Raw genomic sequence first — 12606 nt, forward strand, 5'->3', positions numbered from 1 at the left:
TAAAATACTACGTTAATGTGTTGAGGGCGGTCTAAAAAGGAGACTAATTGGGAGATGAAATATAGACCATCCAGTCTCATGGAACTTGGGTTTTATCAAGAAGGACCCATGTTTCTGTTTGCTCAAGACAGTCTCAGTTTATCTCTGTGGTCCTGGTGTAATTATTAATACCACCTCCTTTCACTCCCAAACATGTTTCAGTGTGGATGATAATACACCTATCTGTTTTTAAAAATTAAGTGTGTTCAGCAGGCACACCGATGGGCAACTGGTTTTCAGTTAATAATGAAGTTACTGGTGTAAACAGTACCCATCCTTTAGTAAGCTTCCATTACACATGGTATTCTAAGACAGTTTAATTTTCCACATCTGGTGAATGGAAATCAATCTACAGATTTATGAATTTCAAATCTCCCTGAACGTCCTCATACTCTGTTATCATGTTCCTAAATGTCATATTTTACATTCTGACTTCAGATCTACCTGTATTATGTTATGAAACTCAGTGACATCTAATGGACTACCTGAAAAATGTGTCTTCTTACATTTAAGAATGTATTATAGATTAATAATACCCAGTTAAATAGATGTAGAATATCCTGTTAGAGGGCAGAAAATATATGACTTTAAAATCAGAACCTCTTGGGAATTCCCTGGTGGTCCAGTAGTTAGGACTCGGCGCTTTCGCTGCGGAGGCCCGGGTTCAATCTCTGGTTGGGGAGCTAAGATAGAGCAAGCTGCTGGGTGTGGCCAAAAAGAAAAAAAAAAAATCAGAACCTCTTGGTTCTGACCAATCATCTCTCTTATTCATTTTCTTCATAAATGAGGAAACCAAGTCAGAACATGAGCTTTCCCATATGTTTAGTCGATTTAAAGTGCTTGGTACTGGGACTTCCCTGGCGGTCCAGTGGTTAAGGCTCTGCACTGCCAATGCAGGGGGTGCAGGTTAGATCCCTGCTCTGGGAACTAAGATCCCACATGCCACGTGGCCAAAAAAATTTTTTTTAAAAAGTGCTTAGGGGCTTCCCTGGTGGCGCAGTGGTTGGGAGTCCGCCTGCCGATGCAGGGGACGCGGGTTCGTGCCCCGGTCCGGGAAGATCCCACATACCGCGGAGCGGCTGGGCCCGTGAGCTATGGCCGCTGAGCCTGCGCGTCCGGAGCCTGTGCTCCGCAATGGGAGAGACCGCAACAGTGAAAGGCCTGCATACCGCAAAAAAAAAAAAAAAAAAAAAAAGTGCTTAGTACAGTACTGGACACACACTAGATGCTAGAAAAGGTTAGTAATTAATTTGCTAATCATTAAGCTGGCAGCATAATTCCTCTTAGGGTGAGAACCTCATTGATTTTTGTTTTCTGAATACCTGAATGGGTCATTTGGATGTGAAAGGATAGTCCTACAACCTGGTCTTAAAGTATCCCAAAACAAAGGGAGGGCTGACTGTTCTACCACCAAAGATGAGAGAAGGGGGTGAGGACCCTGCAGACAGTGGAGAAAAGGGGAGAGGAGAGGGGACGGCTCAAGAAAGGGTTGGGAGAGGCACTCCGTGGAAAGCCTGACCAATGAGAGTTGAGTTAACTTTGGGGGCATTCATGAATGTACACCATTATAAGACAGTTGCAGTTTGATAGCAAATGACTCCTCTATTGCAGACTTTGTCACTTAGATGTTGGCTTTATAGCTTTAGGTCTATCTGCCATCGCCGTTATACACTTGGCTGGGGAATTAGTCTACACTTTCCTCTATTTTTCTTTTTTTTCCCTCGGCCCTGCCGGTCGGCATGCAGGATCTTAGTTCCTCCGACCAAGGATCGAACTCGTGTCCCCTGAAGTGGAAGTGCAGAGTCTTAACCACTGGACCACCAGGGAAGTCCCACACATTTTCCTCTTGATGGCATCACAGTCAGCCCTAAAAGTCTATAAGAAATGCCTAATCTTGTTACTTCTTTATAAATATCTTCAATAAATTAAATACTGAATCATCAGCATTTTTATTCAGCATTTATATATGTAATTCATTGTTTACAGAGTAGAGCCTTTACTAGCAACTATGAAAAGCTAGATGATAATAGAGAGATTTGCAGCTGCTTGAAAAAATATATCCCACGAGTGCCAATTAATTAATTGTCAGCGTCCATCTCAAGAGAACTCTCATTGCAGGCTGATCCATGGCTTGCCCAGGCACCTTTCCTGATCAATCTTAGTTCTCAGAGATTTCAGTAAAGATACATTCATTTTGCAGCTGACACATGCACAGAAGAATAATAAATATGATGGATGACCCTCAAAGTTCAAAATTATTTCTGTTGTAGCTGAAAACCCAAACACTGAGATATAAAAAGGGTAACCATAAAGTCTTGCACTCAGGTTCAGTAAATCAATTATACAAACACAGGATGGGGGAGGCCATCAGGACAGCAGTTCATGTAGAAAGATGAAGCAGGTTTTAGGTGATCCTGCTAATGGAAAACTCAACATGAACCTATGGTGTGAAGCAGCTACTAAGGTAGTTTATGTAAATGAATCTTCATTAATAGAAGTGAGACAATGTCTGGATCACAGGATGTAATAGTCTGTGTCAGGAAGAACCACGGTTTATGTATGGGTTTCAATTAGGGGTGTCCGATTTTAAGAAGGGCACGGATGAATCTGAGATAATCCAAAAAAGGCTGGATGGTGGACAGTCTAAAACTCAATTCATGTGAGGAACATCTGAAAGAATTGAGAGTGTTTAGTTCTGAGAAGACCATCCCAAGTGGTGACACTCATTTAAAAAAAAAAAAAACTTTAACAGCTGATACACAGAAAAAAAGATGTGTTCAGCGCTTTTCCAAAAAGAAGATTCAACACCAGTGCATAGAAGTAACACCCCACTGGCCCAACAAGTAGAGCTGATTGAAGATGTCATGTGACGTGATGTGAAACAATGAGCTTTCATCTCTGGAAATACCAGGCAGAGACTGGATGACCACTGGAAGGGATGTGAAGGCAGGTGCTCTTGTATGGATAGGAGGCTGGGTAAGATGCTGGTCGAGGGTCTGGTCCCGTTCTAAGACTGCCTAATCATTGGGTAAGGCAGTGTGTTTAAATTAGTCTTGAGGGACTAGCTGACTATTGTTCTTGTCTTTGTCCCAAGAAAACAGAAGTCAGTGCTTCCGCACAGAGGGAAGAGCCTGTGAAGACACAGGCAGGAGAAGACAGACAACTACAAGCCAAGGAGGGAGGCCTTAGAAGAAACCAACCCTGCAGCCACCTTGATCTTGGACTTCTAGCCTCCTGAACTGTGAGAAATTTCTGTTGTTTAAGCCACCCAGTCTGTGGTGCTTTGTTATGGCAGCCCTGGCAAACCAACACAGATTTTCCCCACCTCCTCTGACTGCAGTGATTTGGCTGAGGTTTATCCGCCTAAGCCAGGACATACCACAAAGGGCCCTGGCAGGGTTCATACAAAGCCACCGTCCTCACGACTCCAGACTCCCTGCGTTGATACAGCAATTCCACTTCCGGGTATTTATCCAAAGGAAACAAAAACACTAATTCGAAAAGATATATGCACCCCCATGTTCAGTGCAGCCTTATTTACAATAGCCAAGATATGGCAACAACCTAAATGTCTATCAACGGATAAATGGATAAAGAAGATATGGTGTGTAAAGAAAGAGAAGGAAATCTTGCCATTTGCAACAGCATGGGTGGACCATGACAGCATCAGGCTAAGTGAGATAAGCCAGACGGAGAAAGACAAATACTGTATGACCTTATGCTTATTACGGAATCTAAGAAAACAAAAATACCCCAAAAAACAAGCTCACAGGTACAGAGAACAGATTGGTGGTTGTCAGAGGCATGGGGTAAGGGACAGGTGAAAGAGGTCAAAAGTTACAAATTTCCAGTTATAAAATAAATAAGTCATGGGCTATGATGTACAGCAAGCATGGTGATTACAGTTAATAACACTTTTGTATATTTAAAAGTTGCTAAGACAGTAGATCTTAACAGCTCTCATCACAAGAAAAAAAACTGTAACTATGTGTGGTGACAGATGTTGACTAGACTTACTGTGGTGATCATTTCACCAGATATACATATATCAAGTCACTGTGCTATACACCTGAAACTCATATAATGTTACATGTCAATTGTATCTTAATTGTGTACAGGCAGCCACTGGGTAAGTGGCACATTCCCATCGGCAGCAATTCCAGCCCAGATATGCCTGATGAAAATCAGTGAGGAGAGCTTGAATAGGAGCCCTTGACTCCAAACCCCACCTCACTTAATTAACTCAACTATCTCAGGCAGGCCTAACGCGAGGTATGATGGTTGCTTTCTGGATCACGTGAAGAATAAGTTCATTCTACTGTTATTTTCCTCTTTATGCTCCTTTGTATTGTTCAAATTTTCTACTTGGATTTGAACTGAAAAAAGAAGACATAAAAATTTTTTTAAAGTAATCTGAGTCAACAAAACAAAGCATGAGTCTTTTTCCTTGAAGCATTTTTGTGTTCTGGAGAAGTCAACAAAAAAGCAGCAAGAACTGTATTCCTACCCCATCTTCTTTCCCCCTTCGTGCCCTCCCCAAAAATAGTCCATACACCTATACGTTTAATTTGTGGGGTGTCTGTGATTAAATGATTTGTGCAAAAATCCTGAAGAAGCTAAGAGCTCATCATCCCTTGTTCTCAATCTCCTGAGTCATGACCATTCCTTGATTTGATTCATGCCAAAAAACTGCTGTCTTTGGATGGATTAAAACCTACTTTAATCTCTAATCCTAGGGTAGAGAGGAGCAATGAGGGGGTCTTCCATGTAGAAAGTGGGGTTGGGAGACCACGAAAGGAAAGATGAATGTATAGCCAAGTCACTCAGGAACTTTTATGCAGGTGCAAGAAACTTATGTCAAAGTGGCCACAAAATTGTTTAACAGGAGACGAACGTAACTCCATGTTTACTGCTAGAAACCAAAGCTTTGTGTGAAATCTTGAACTTATGGGGAGGGAGGGAGGGTAGAAAAGCATGTACCTGTTCTTCATCCCTTCCCCTCATTACTGAACTGCAGGAGACTGAGCCCCCTTGGGCTTTGGCGACCCCATCTGGGCAGTGTTTATTCGTTGGTTGATTTTGCTGTGCCAGGTACTTCCTTTCCCATTTGCTATCATTTTGTAACACACATGCTGACCCTCTTCCCTTCCCCTTCTTTTCCTTGGGAAAATACAATGAATAAAGACTTATTGGTACCGGAAAAAAAAAAAAAAAGCAGTAAGAACGAGGGGAAGCTTCAAACCACATGGTCAGGGAATTCCCTGGTGGTCCAGTGGTTAGGAATCCATGCACTCACTGCTGAGAGCCCAGGTTCGATCCCTGGTTGGGGAACTAAGACCCCACAAGCCACGAGGCTCAGCCAAAATATAAATAAATAAATAAAAACAAAACACATGGTCAGGATCACTGTTAACTCAGTAGAAAAGTAAATTCATATAACATTTTTTCAACAATCATTTTTATGCTTTCTCCATTTTGCACTTCTGCCAACTTACAGACATTTGGGGAACGTAAGTAGAAAGACCACTGCACTGAAACATTAGTTTTCATTACAATTACGACATGAATTACCTTCATGTCCACTGACGGGTCACCCTGCAGCAGTGTCCACTCATACTGGACGATGGCGTGGTCGTCTGTGCTCTCACGGCCATCCAGAATCACTCCATCTGTGGGCAGATGCAAAACAACATCTTGCCCGGCCTTGCTAAGTGGAGGCTCGTCCTTTTCTGTGAAAGAAAATAAATAATTCACAAGACATACGTTCCCTATTTTTTTAATTTATTGAGAGGTAACTTGTTTGCTAGAATAGATGTAGTCCAGCAAAGAACTGCCAAGAGGATGTATAGTAACTGAAAGTTATTTTCATTGTAACGTAATAAATTAAATTTGGAAAGTTAAGGCAAGTTCTTGGATTCACATAAAACTCACATAGAAATTTTCTGGAATCCAATTTTTCATCTAGGAAACCACAAGAGGTTCACAGTTTCTAACTAGTTTTTATAAGAGAAGCCGGCACAGAGTTTGAGATATCCTAAAATAGCGAACGAGTATGTATTTACCTTTTGTTCTACATGGTACTAAATTTAAGGCTCACGGTGTTCACTAAATATTAATACGTGACTGACAGCTGCTCCAGTGGTGACTGATAGAAGCCACTAGATATAGAAAATATTTCTAAGAGCAGAATTGTGAATATTTTAACGGATTTAAGCATCTTATTAGTAAGCTTACGCAAATGCACATATATTTTAAAGAAACTTAGTAATTTAGCTGGGACAAAAAACCCTACAGGTTTTTGTAATACATCTTTTTTGGCATCCGCTATTTCCTCCCTCCTCCAGCTCCAAAACTTGGTCCGAATCCTGGCCTGGACTTCCTTAGCTTATTCTGAATGATGTTGCTAAGACATTGCTCTCTTTCTGCGCAGCCGAAGTTGCCTCCCAAGTAAACTTCTAAGGGCCAATCTAGACGTCCAGTGCCTGAGGTTTGGGGCTAGCAGCAATCGTATTAGCTTCTTATTAGGCAACAAAGGGTGGTTACTGCAGCTGGAAGGACTCTTCCGGAATGCTAACCTGATTGGGTCATTTCCTTGCTTCAGGGGATGTTCAGAGACCTACCTGGCCTACCTGTGCAGCTCTATCTTCTCATCTATCGCTCCTCTCAACGCCCAGCAACAGAGGACATGAGGGGCTTGCAGGTCTTAGAGCTGTGGCTCTTCTGAATGAGAATGCTGCTGTGAGCCTCCAAGAGAGATGACTTTCTTTTTTTCATGAGCTAGTTTACAAGGAATAAGCACACTTGCTATTGCCAAAGGGTACATGTGTCCACTGAGAAGGTGAGTCCCATTTTTACAGTCATTTAAAAGAATGAGGACTAGTAACTGAATTAAATCAGCCACATAAGCGACCCCTGCCTTAGAAGACATTTGATCTTTTTTCCACCTGAGCAAAGATCCAGTGCCTGTTGACTTTATTCTGCTCCTCCCAGGTAAGGAGAGAGATGACAACTGCATTACTAATAGGCCCTGTTATAGTTTTATAGAGAACTTCCTTTGCTTCTAGAAGGTTCATCACTTTCCACACAATGTTTTACCACTTTATAATTCTGGAACCGTTTTTTTTTTTTTTGGCTGCGCTGTGCAGCTTGTAGATCTTAGTTCCCTGACCAGGGATTGAACCCATGGCCTCTGCGGCAAAAGCACAGAGTCTTAACCACTGGAGAGCCAGAGGAGTCCCATAATTCTCGAATCCTATAATTCAGCAGTAATACATTATAATTAGCAGCTATTTGCTTTAAAATTTATGTTAAAATACCATTTTAAGTAAACAAAAATACACCTATATGATATAAACAGCAGTGATACTAATAATATATTTTTAGGCCCTCAAAGATTTTTTTTTAAATGTTGCTTTTAATTTTTCTTTTTTTCCTTGACCTTCCACTCAGGTTTCACACTCTCTTCTCTTTTCTTAATTTTTTAATTAAAAAAAATTTTTTGGCTGCGCTGCGCAGCATGCAGGATCTTAGTTCCCCGACCAGGGATTGAACCTGCACCCCTGCAGGGGGAGTGCGGAATCCTGACCACTGGACCGCCAGTGAAGTCCTAGGCCCTTAAAGATTTAACCAAGAAAGATTTAAGATGGAAAAATCAGGTAAGCTCTGAAATATCCCACATATTATAAAACTAATTAATCCTGGCCCTCCTGGAAGAAAAAAATAATCGCGTTAGTCATTTATTGATACTTTTCTTTAGGTAAGCTTAAAGATATGATTTATGAACACAGCTGAAATCCTCATACCCTCTAAATTGGTCATGGTATTTGAAATAATAGAGCTATATTTCCTCCTCAGTTCAAGTCCAGGCAAAGCTGGCTTAAGCCAGAAATAGGTCTTAAAAATAAACAAATGACGAGAGGAGGAAAGGAGTGTGCTATCATTCAAAAAATTTGACTTGTCGATGAAGAACAAGATTAAATGTAACTTGGAATTTTTGTTAGAAAAATGGAACAAGCCAATGTTAAGTACTATGGAAACACTGATTTCTTTTGAAGACTAAGCACACTTGGTAAGATCCACAGAGGTGAAATAAAACTCATACCAATTTTGATGGAGCATATCAAGGCGGCATTTTATACAGAGAAGTATACCATTAGCTACGCTGATTTACAACACGCTGCTCTGACCAACGCCTTAACGGCAAGGAAGAGGTCTGGCATCTGGGTCTTGTTGCGTGGGTACAAATGATACAGGCGAGGCTGAGGATATGGAAGAAGGGCCAGACTAAGGGAAGAGGCTTAGATACTACAGGTTAAAATCCATCTTGAGTTTTCTGTTGGCTTTTGTGGTCTTTTTTCTTCCATTGTGTGTTTTTCTTAATTGCAATACGTTAGGAAAAAATGATTCACAACCCCAACATGATTATCATTTCTGGTGTGTACTCTTTGTCTTTCTCCATCTGAGCTGCTGATAATAATAATTAATAGTTACCATTTGTTGGGTGATTTCTTTGTACCAGGCACCATGCTTAGTGTTTTGAGCCGTGAAGTCACTGAACTTTCACAAGTCTCTGAGGTAGTGTTGTCATCTGCATCACACTCATGAGGAAACTAGGGTCAGACTGGCCAACTTAGTTGCCTAAGACCACACAAGTGATAAATTTGTCAGTTCAGATGTCAGCCCAGATCTGTCAAACTGAAAGGCTCTGTCCTTCCCACTACACTTTGGGGGCACTGGATGTGTATTCTGGTTACAGTAAATATAAAGTTACATCCTGAATTTAACCTACTAATTTATTTTCTATTTTTGATATTTATTCATATATCCTACCATTGCCTGTGTCACTACATAAACTTCACAGTTGTCATTTTGATTCCCTAACCTCTACTACTGGATATTTTGTTACCAATTTTTTTCACCATCATAAATAATGCTATAATAAACTTTTTTGCTCATACTTTTTCTTTAGCATGGATCATTTCCCTAAAAAAATGCCACCTTTATAATTCACAAAGCATGTCCAGCCTTGATCGTCATGACAGCCCGGCTGGAAGGCAAGGCAAGCACTCAAGTCCTAAGAGGATCAACAGGGACCCTCATGTAGAAAAGCTGCCTCTCAAACCCAGGTTTCAGGACCTCAAGTCCCCAGCCCTGACCTTTGCATGCAACCGCAGGCAGATTCTGTCATTTCAACACACCTCTCTAAGCATCCTCCACTCCTTCGCACATTCTTCCATCATCCCCTGCAGCCACCTCGTCAGTGCCACCCTCGAAACCCAACCAAGGGCATCTCTGCTTCCAGGCGGCCCGATGCTGCTGGTGAAAAACATTCCAGCTGGCCCAGAACACAGCTCACAACACACAGCTCCACAACTTAGGTGATATGAGACCCTCAGGCAGGTTACTTTCTCTCACCAAGCCTTCCAGTACACTGAGGATTATGGAAGAACCTAGATTTGGGGTGCTGTGAGGACAGAGTGAGTTCACTTGTCTAAGGAGCTTGTTAATAGTGCTTCCCATCAAACAATGAACATCAGCAACAAACAGGGCTGATGGGGTCCACTATAAATGTGTGCTGTCCCATCCCACCTGGCCCTCCACCATTTTCTCACGATCTTATTCACCTCAAATGCACCCCTAACAAGTTCTCTGCAAGAGCTTCTCTAAACCATTTTCATGCTCCTTTGGCCTTAAACTACACATGCTCACAAGATTCAGAAAAATAAAAAACACTCAAGAAGGAAAAACTTCGTCTCAGAAGCACAGAGAACTTCAGGAGGTTAAAGAATCTGGGCGGGGAAAACACAGGACATTTGGGTAGGGTAACGTTTGCCCTACCTGCAGACCGTTTCTTGGCGCACTGGGCTAAGAAGCACCCTTCCATGTGTCCATACTACTGGAGAGCCAAAGAACTGTGAGCAAGGCAGTTCTCTTCCAGAATAAGGACCAAGCCCAGTGGTCATCTGTGTGTACCTCTGAGCATCTACAAAACTGAATTCCTAGATAAACTTGCCCCAGGGAAGGGAAGGCCAAAAAAACAATGTAGAACAAAAAATGATTCAGAAACTTCTATAGTAAACTAAAGTTTCTTTCTCCCATGGGCATATTCTTTCCTTGTTTAATTTCCTTTTGGTTTCCCCGGGCTTATAAGAAAGCTCTCCTTGGCAATGTTGGTCTCTTCCAGATGTGCAGTGAGAAAAAGGGAAAGGGATTTTGTTTCTTTGGTGCTGAGATCTTTGAGTTCCTGCTTGGGCAGAGGACGGATGTGCGTGTAACACCCATGGGCGGGCTGAGATGCTGGTGAGGGTCCAGGTGAAAGTACCTCCTGCCTCCACTTCAGGGAGAAAGCTTTGGGGTCCTTCCCAGCGTCTGCCTCAAGGCTGAGCAGTTGCAGGGTGACCTTTGATGTTTATTCCCCTGGAGGTGGGAAGGGAGGTGGGCCACTGTGGACACAGATTTCCAGACCCTTCTCTTTGGACCTAAAGGTCATGAAGACTCCAGAGGCTACGCCCCTCTAATCTTGCTATGATTTCAGTCTTGTGTTATCATAAAGCAAACAGCAACAGAGTGCAGTCAAACACTCGGAGCCGACCACAGGTGGGCCCAGTCAAGGTTTTATTCCCTCAGGGACCTTAATCTCCAACTGCTACTTTTTTTTTTTCCCCCGTTTTGGTCTTCTCATTCTGAGCATCCCCAGAAAGTAAAACCATCCAATGAAAAGCATCATTTTTAGCTCCTTTTCAAAAGAGAGGTGCCTTAAACTTTGTTTTCAACAAATCAAGTCCCTTCTTTTACCTCTTTAAAAAAGAGAACCATATAGTTCATGGGAATCAGCTGGACCCACTTCAAAATAACCTGACACATTTCTCTTCCTATTTTTATCTGATGAAAGCAACGTTAGCTGGAATCATGAATCCTGAGAGCCAAGCCAGGAAATAAGGGTGCGCTATGAGCAATCCGGCAGCTAATTAGATTTTGCTCTTGTAATTACCTGACACAAACCATGCCTTCCTCATAAGAACCTCTGAGATTCAAATAGACTTTTTCCCCCTGAACGTTTCTCCTCCATTAAATCGAATTTCTGCGAATCCTTTCAGATAAGCATACCTCCCTAAGCTTAGAAAAATTCCACAAGCAGCCCATCGTGCCCGCTTCTGCTCAATCTACTGGGCTTTCTCAGAAACCATCCCTAGGATGGGAAATCAAAGCCACTCTTCTGGATGCCCGCAACTAAGTTACGTTAACTTGGATCTAGGGTGTTTCATTTCTGACTTGACTGAGAAGGGCCCAGCGGCCCTGCCTGGGCGAGTCTCCCAGATGCAGCCACCAACAGGTGCAAGGGCAGCGACAGCAGGACCCAAGCAGCCCGGCCCCGGCCTCCAGGGGGGTGCTTACCCGGCCGCGGCGAGGCCCGGGCGGTGGCCGGGGCGCCAGCTTCCAGGCCTTCCTGCTCGCCCTCCGGGGCGCGGCTGAGGCTGTAGCTGCTGTAGCCGCGGTGCAGTGCGAACTTGCAGACGCTGCGGCCGCGCGCCGTGCAGTTGAAGAGGTAGCAGCCGAGCGCGGCGGCCCGGGGCGCGGGCCGGCGGGGCAGCTCCACCACGGCCACGGAGCAGCGCGGCTCGAGGCAGCAGGCCTCCAGGCACTGCCGCCAGTCCCGCACGGCAGCCGGCGCGCTCAGGAAGCTGGCGCCGGCCGCGATGGAGTCCTTGGTGCGGATGATGGCGTCCGGCATGGCACTGTAGCCGCCGCCGCCGCCTGGGCAGCCTTCCTGGGGGCCGCCGCCCGCGCGCAGTTCCAGCTCCAGCGCCTCCTGCGGCCGTTCCTGCTGCAGCTGCCGGCGGAACTCCTCCAGCAGCTGCTCCACTCCCGAGAGCTGCGCGTGCAGGTCGGACAGCGGCGCGGAGGGCGACCCCACCGCGCGGCCGCTGGGCAGCCACAAGCACAGCAGCAGCAGCCCGCGCAGCGCCGGGAGCCGTGGCGACCGCCTGAGCCCGGAGCCCGCGCTCTCCCGGGCGGCGGAGGCCATAGCGGTCGGCGGCGGAGGAAGCGAGCCGAGGCGGGGCCGCAGAGAGCGAGGGAAGCGGGGGAGCGCGGGCCCTGTGGCCCTTCTGAGCCGCCGCAGCGGGCACTAGGCCCCAGCGCCTCAAAGCCTGGCCTCCCCGGGGTCCAGCTGCGCCCCCGAGGCCGCGGGCGCTCGGTCACCGGCGGGCACCGCAGCAGCTGGAGGCATTGCCGGCCCGGCCCGGCCCCGCTCCTCGTCCTTTCCCGGGGCTTCTGGGCGCCCCGGCGACTCTCTGCCCCGAGCCGTCGCGAGCTCCGCGAGGATGAGGCAGCCTAGACAAGGATCACCAGCCGGTGATGAAAAGCGGCCGCGGGGGGCGGGGCGCGTGAAGCCCCGCCCAGGCCCCCCCGCCCGGCCCTCCCTTCGCTCGCAGGGACCCCGCCCACACCCGCCTGTTTTGCAGACCCGGAAAGTAGCCTGGTAGGCGGGTAGTGGCCCCTGAGCTGGGCTCTGCGCCCGGGGCCCTCCGCATCTGCGCGGGGCTCGTGTCTAAGCGCGCCAGGCTT

The 12606-nt window shown here is 45.5% G+C and overlaps 1 protein-coding gene across 4 annotated transcripts in view; it reads right to left on the reverse strand.

The window, feature by feature from the left end:
* LRP11 (LDL receptor related protein 11) overlaps nt 1-12374 on the reverse strand; it is a 60470-nt gene extending 48096 nt beyond the window's left edge. For all 4 annotated transcript variants that reach the window (XM_082669429.1, XM_082669431.1, XM_082669430.1 and 1 more), the window contains exons 1-2: nt 11434-12374; nt 5611-5768 (exon numbers count right to left, since the gene is read on the reverse strand). In XM_082669429.1, coding sequence (XP_082525555.1) covers nt 5611-5768; nt 11434-12064 — 789 coding nt within the window. In that variant the 5' untranslated portion in view covers nt 12065-12374. The remainder of the gene's footprint in view (nt 1-5610; nt 5769-11433) is intronic.
* Between the last annotated feature and the right edge of the window lie 232 nt (nt 12375-12606).

This window comes from Grampus griseus, assembly GCF_964374135.1.
Source record: "Grampus griseus genome assembly, chromosome: 13".
Lineage (NCBI taxonomy): Eukaryota > Metazoa > Chordata > Mammalia > Artiodactyla > Delphinidae > Grampus > Grampus griseus.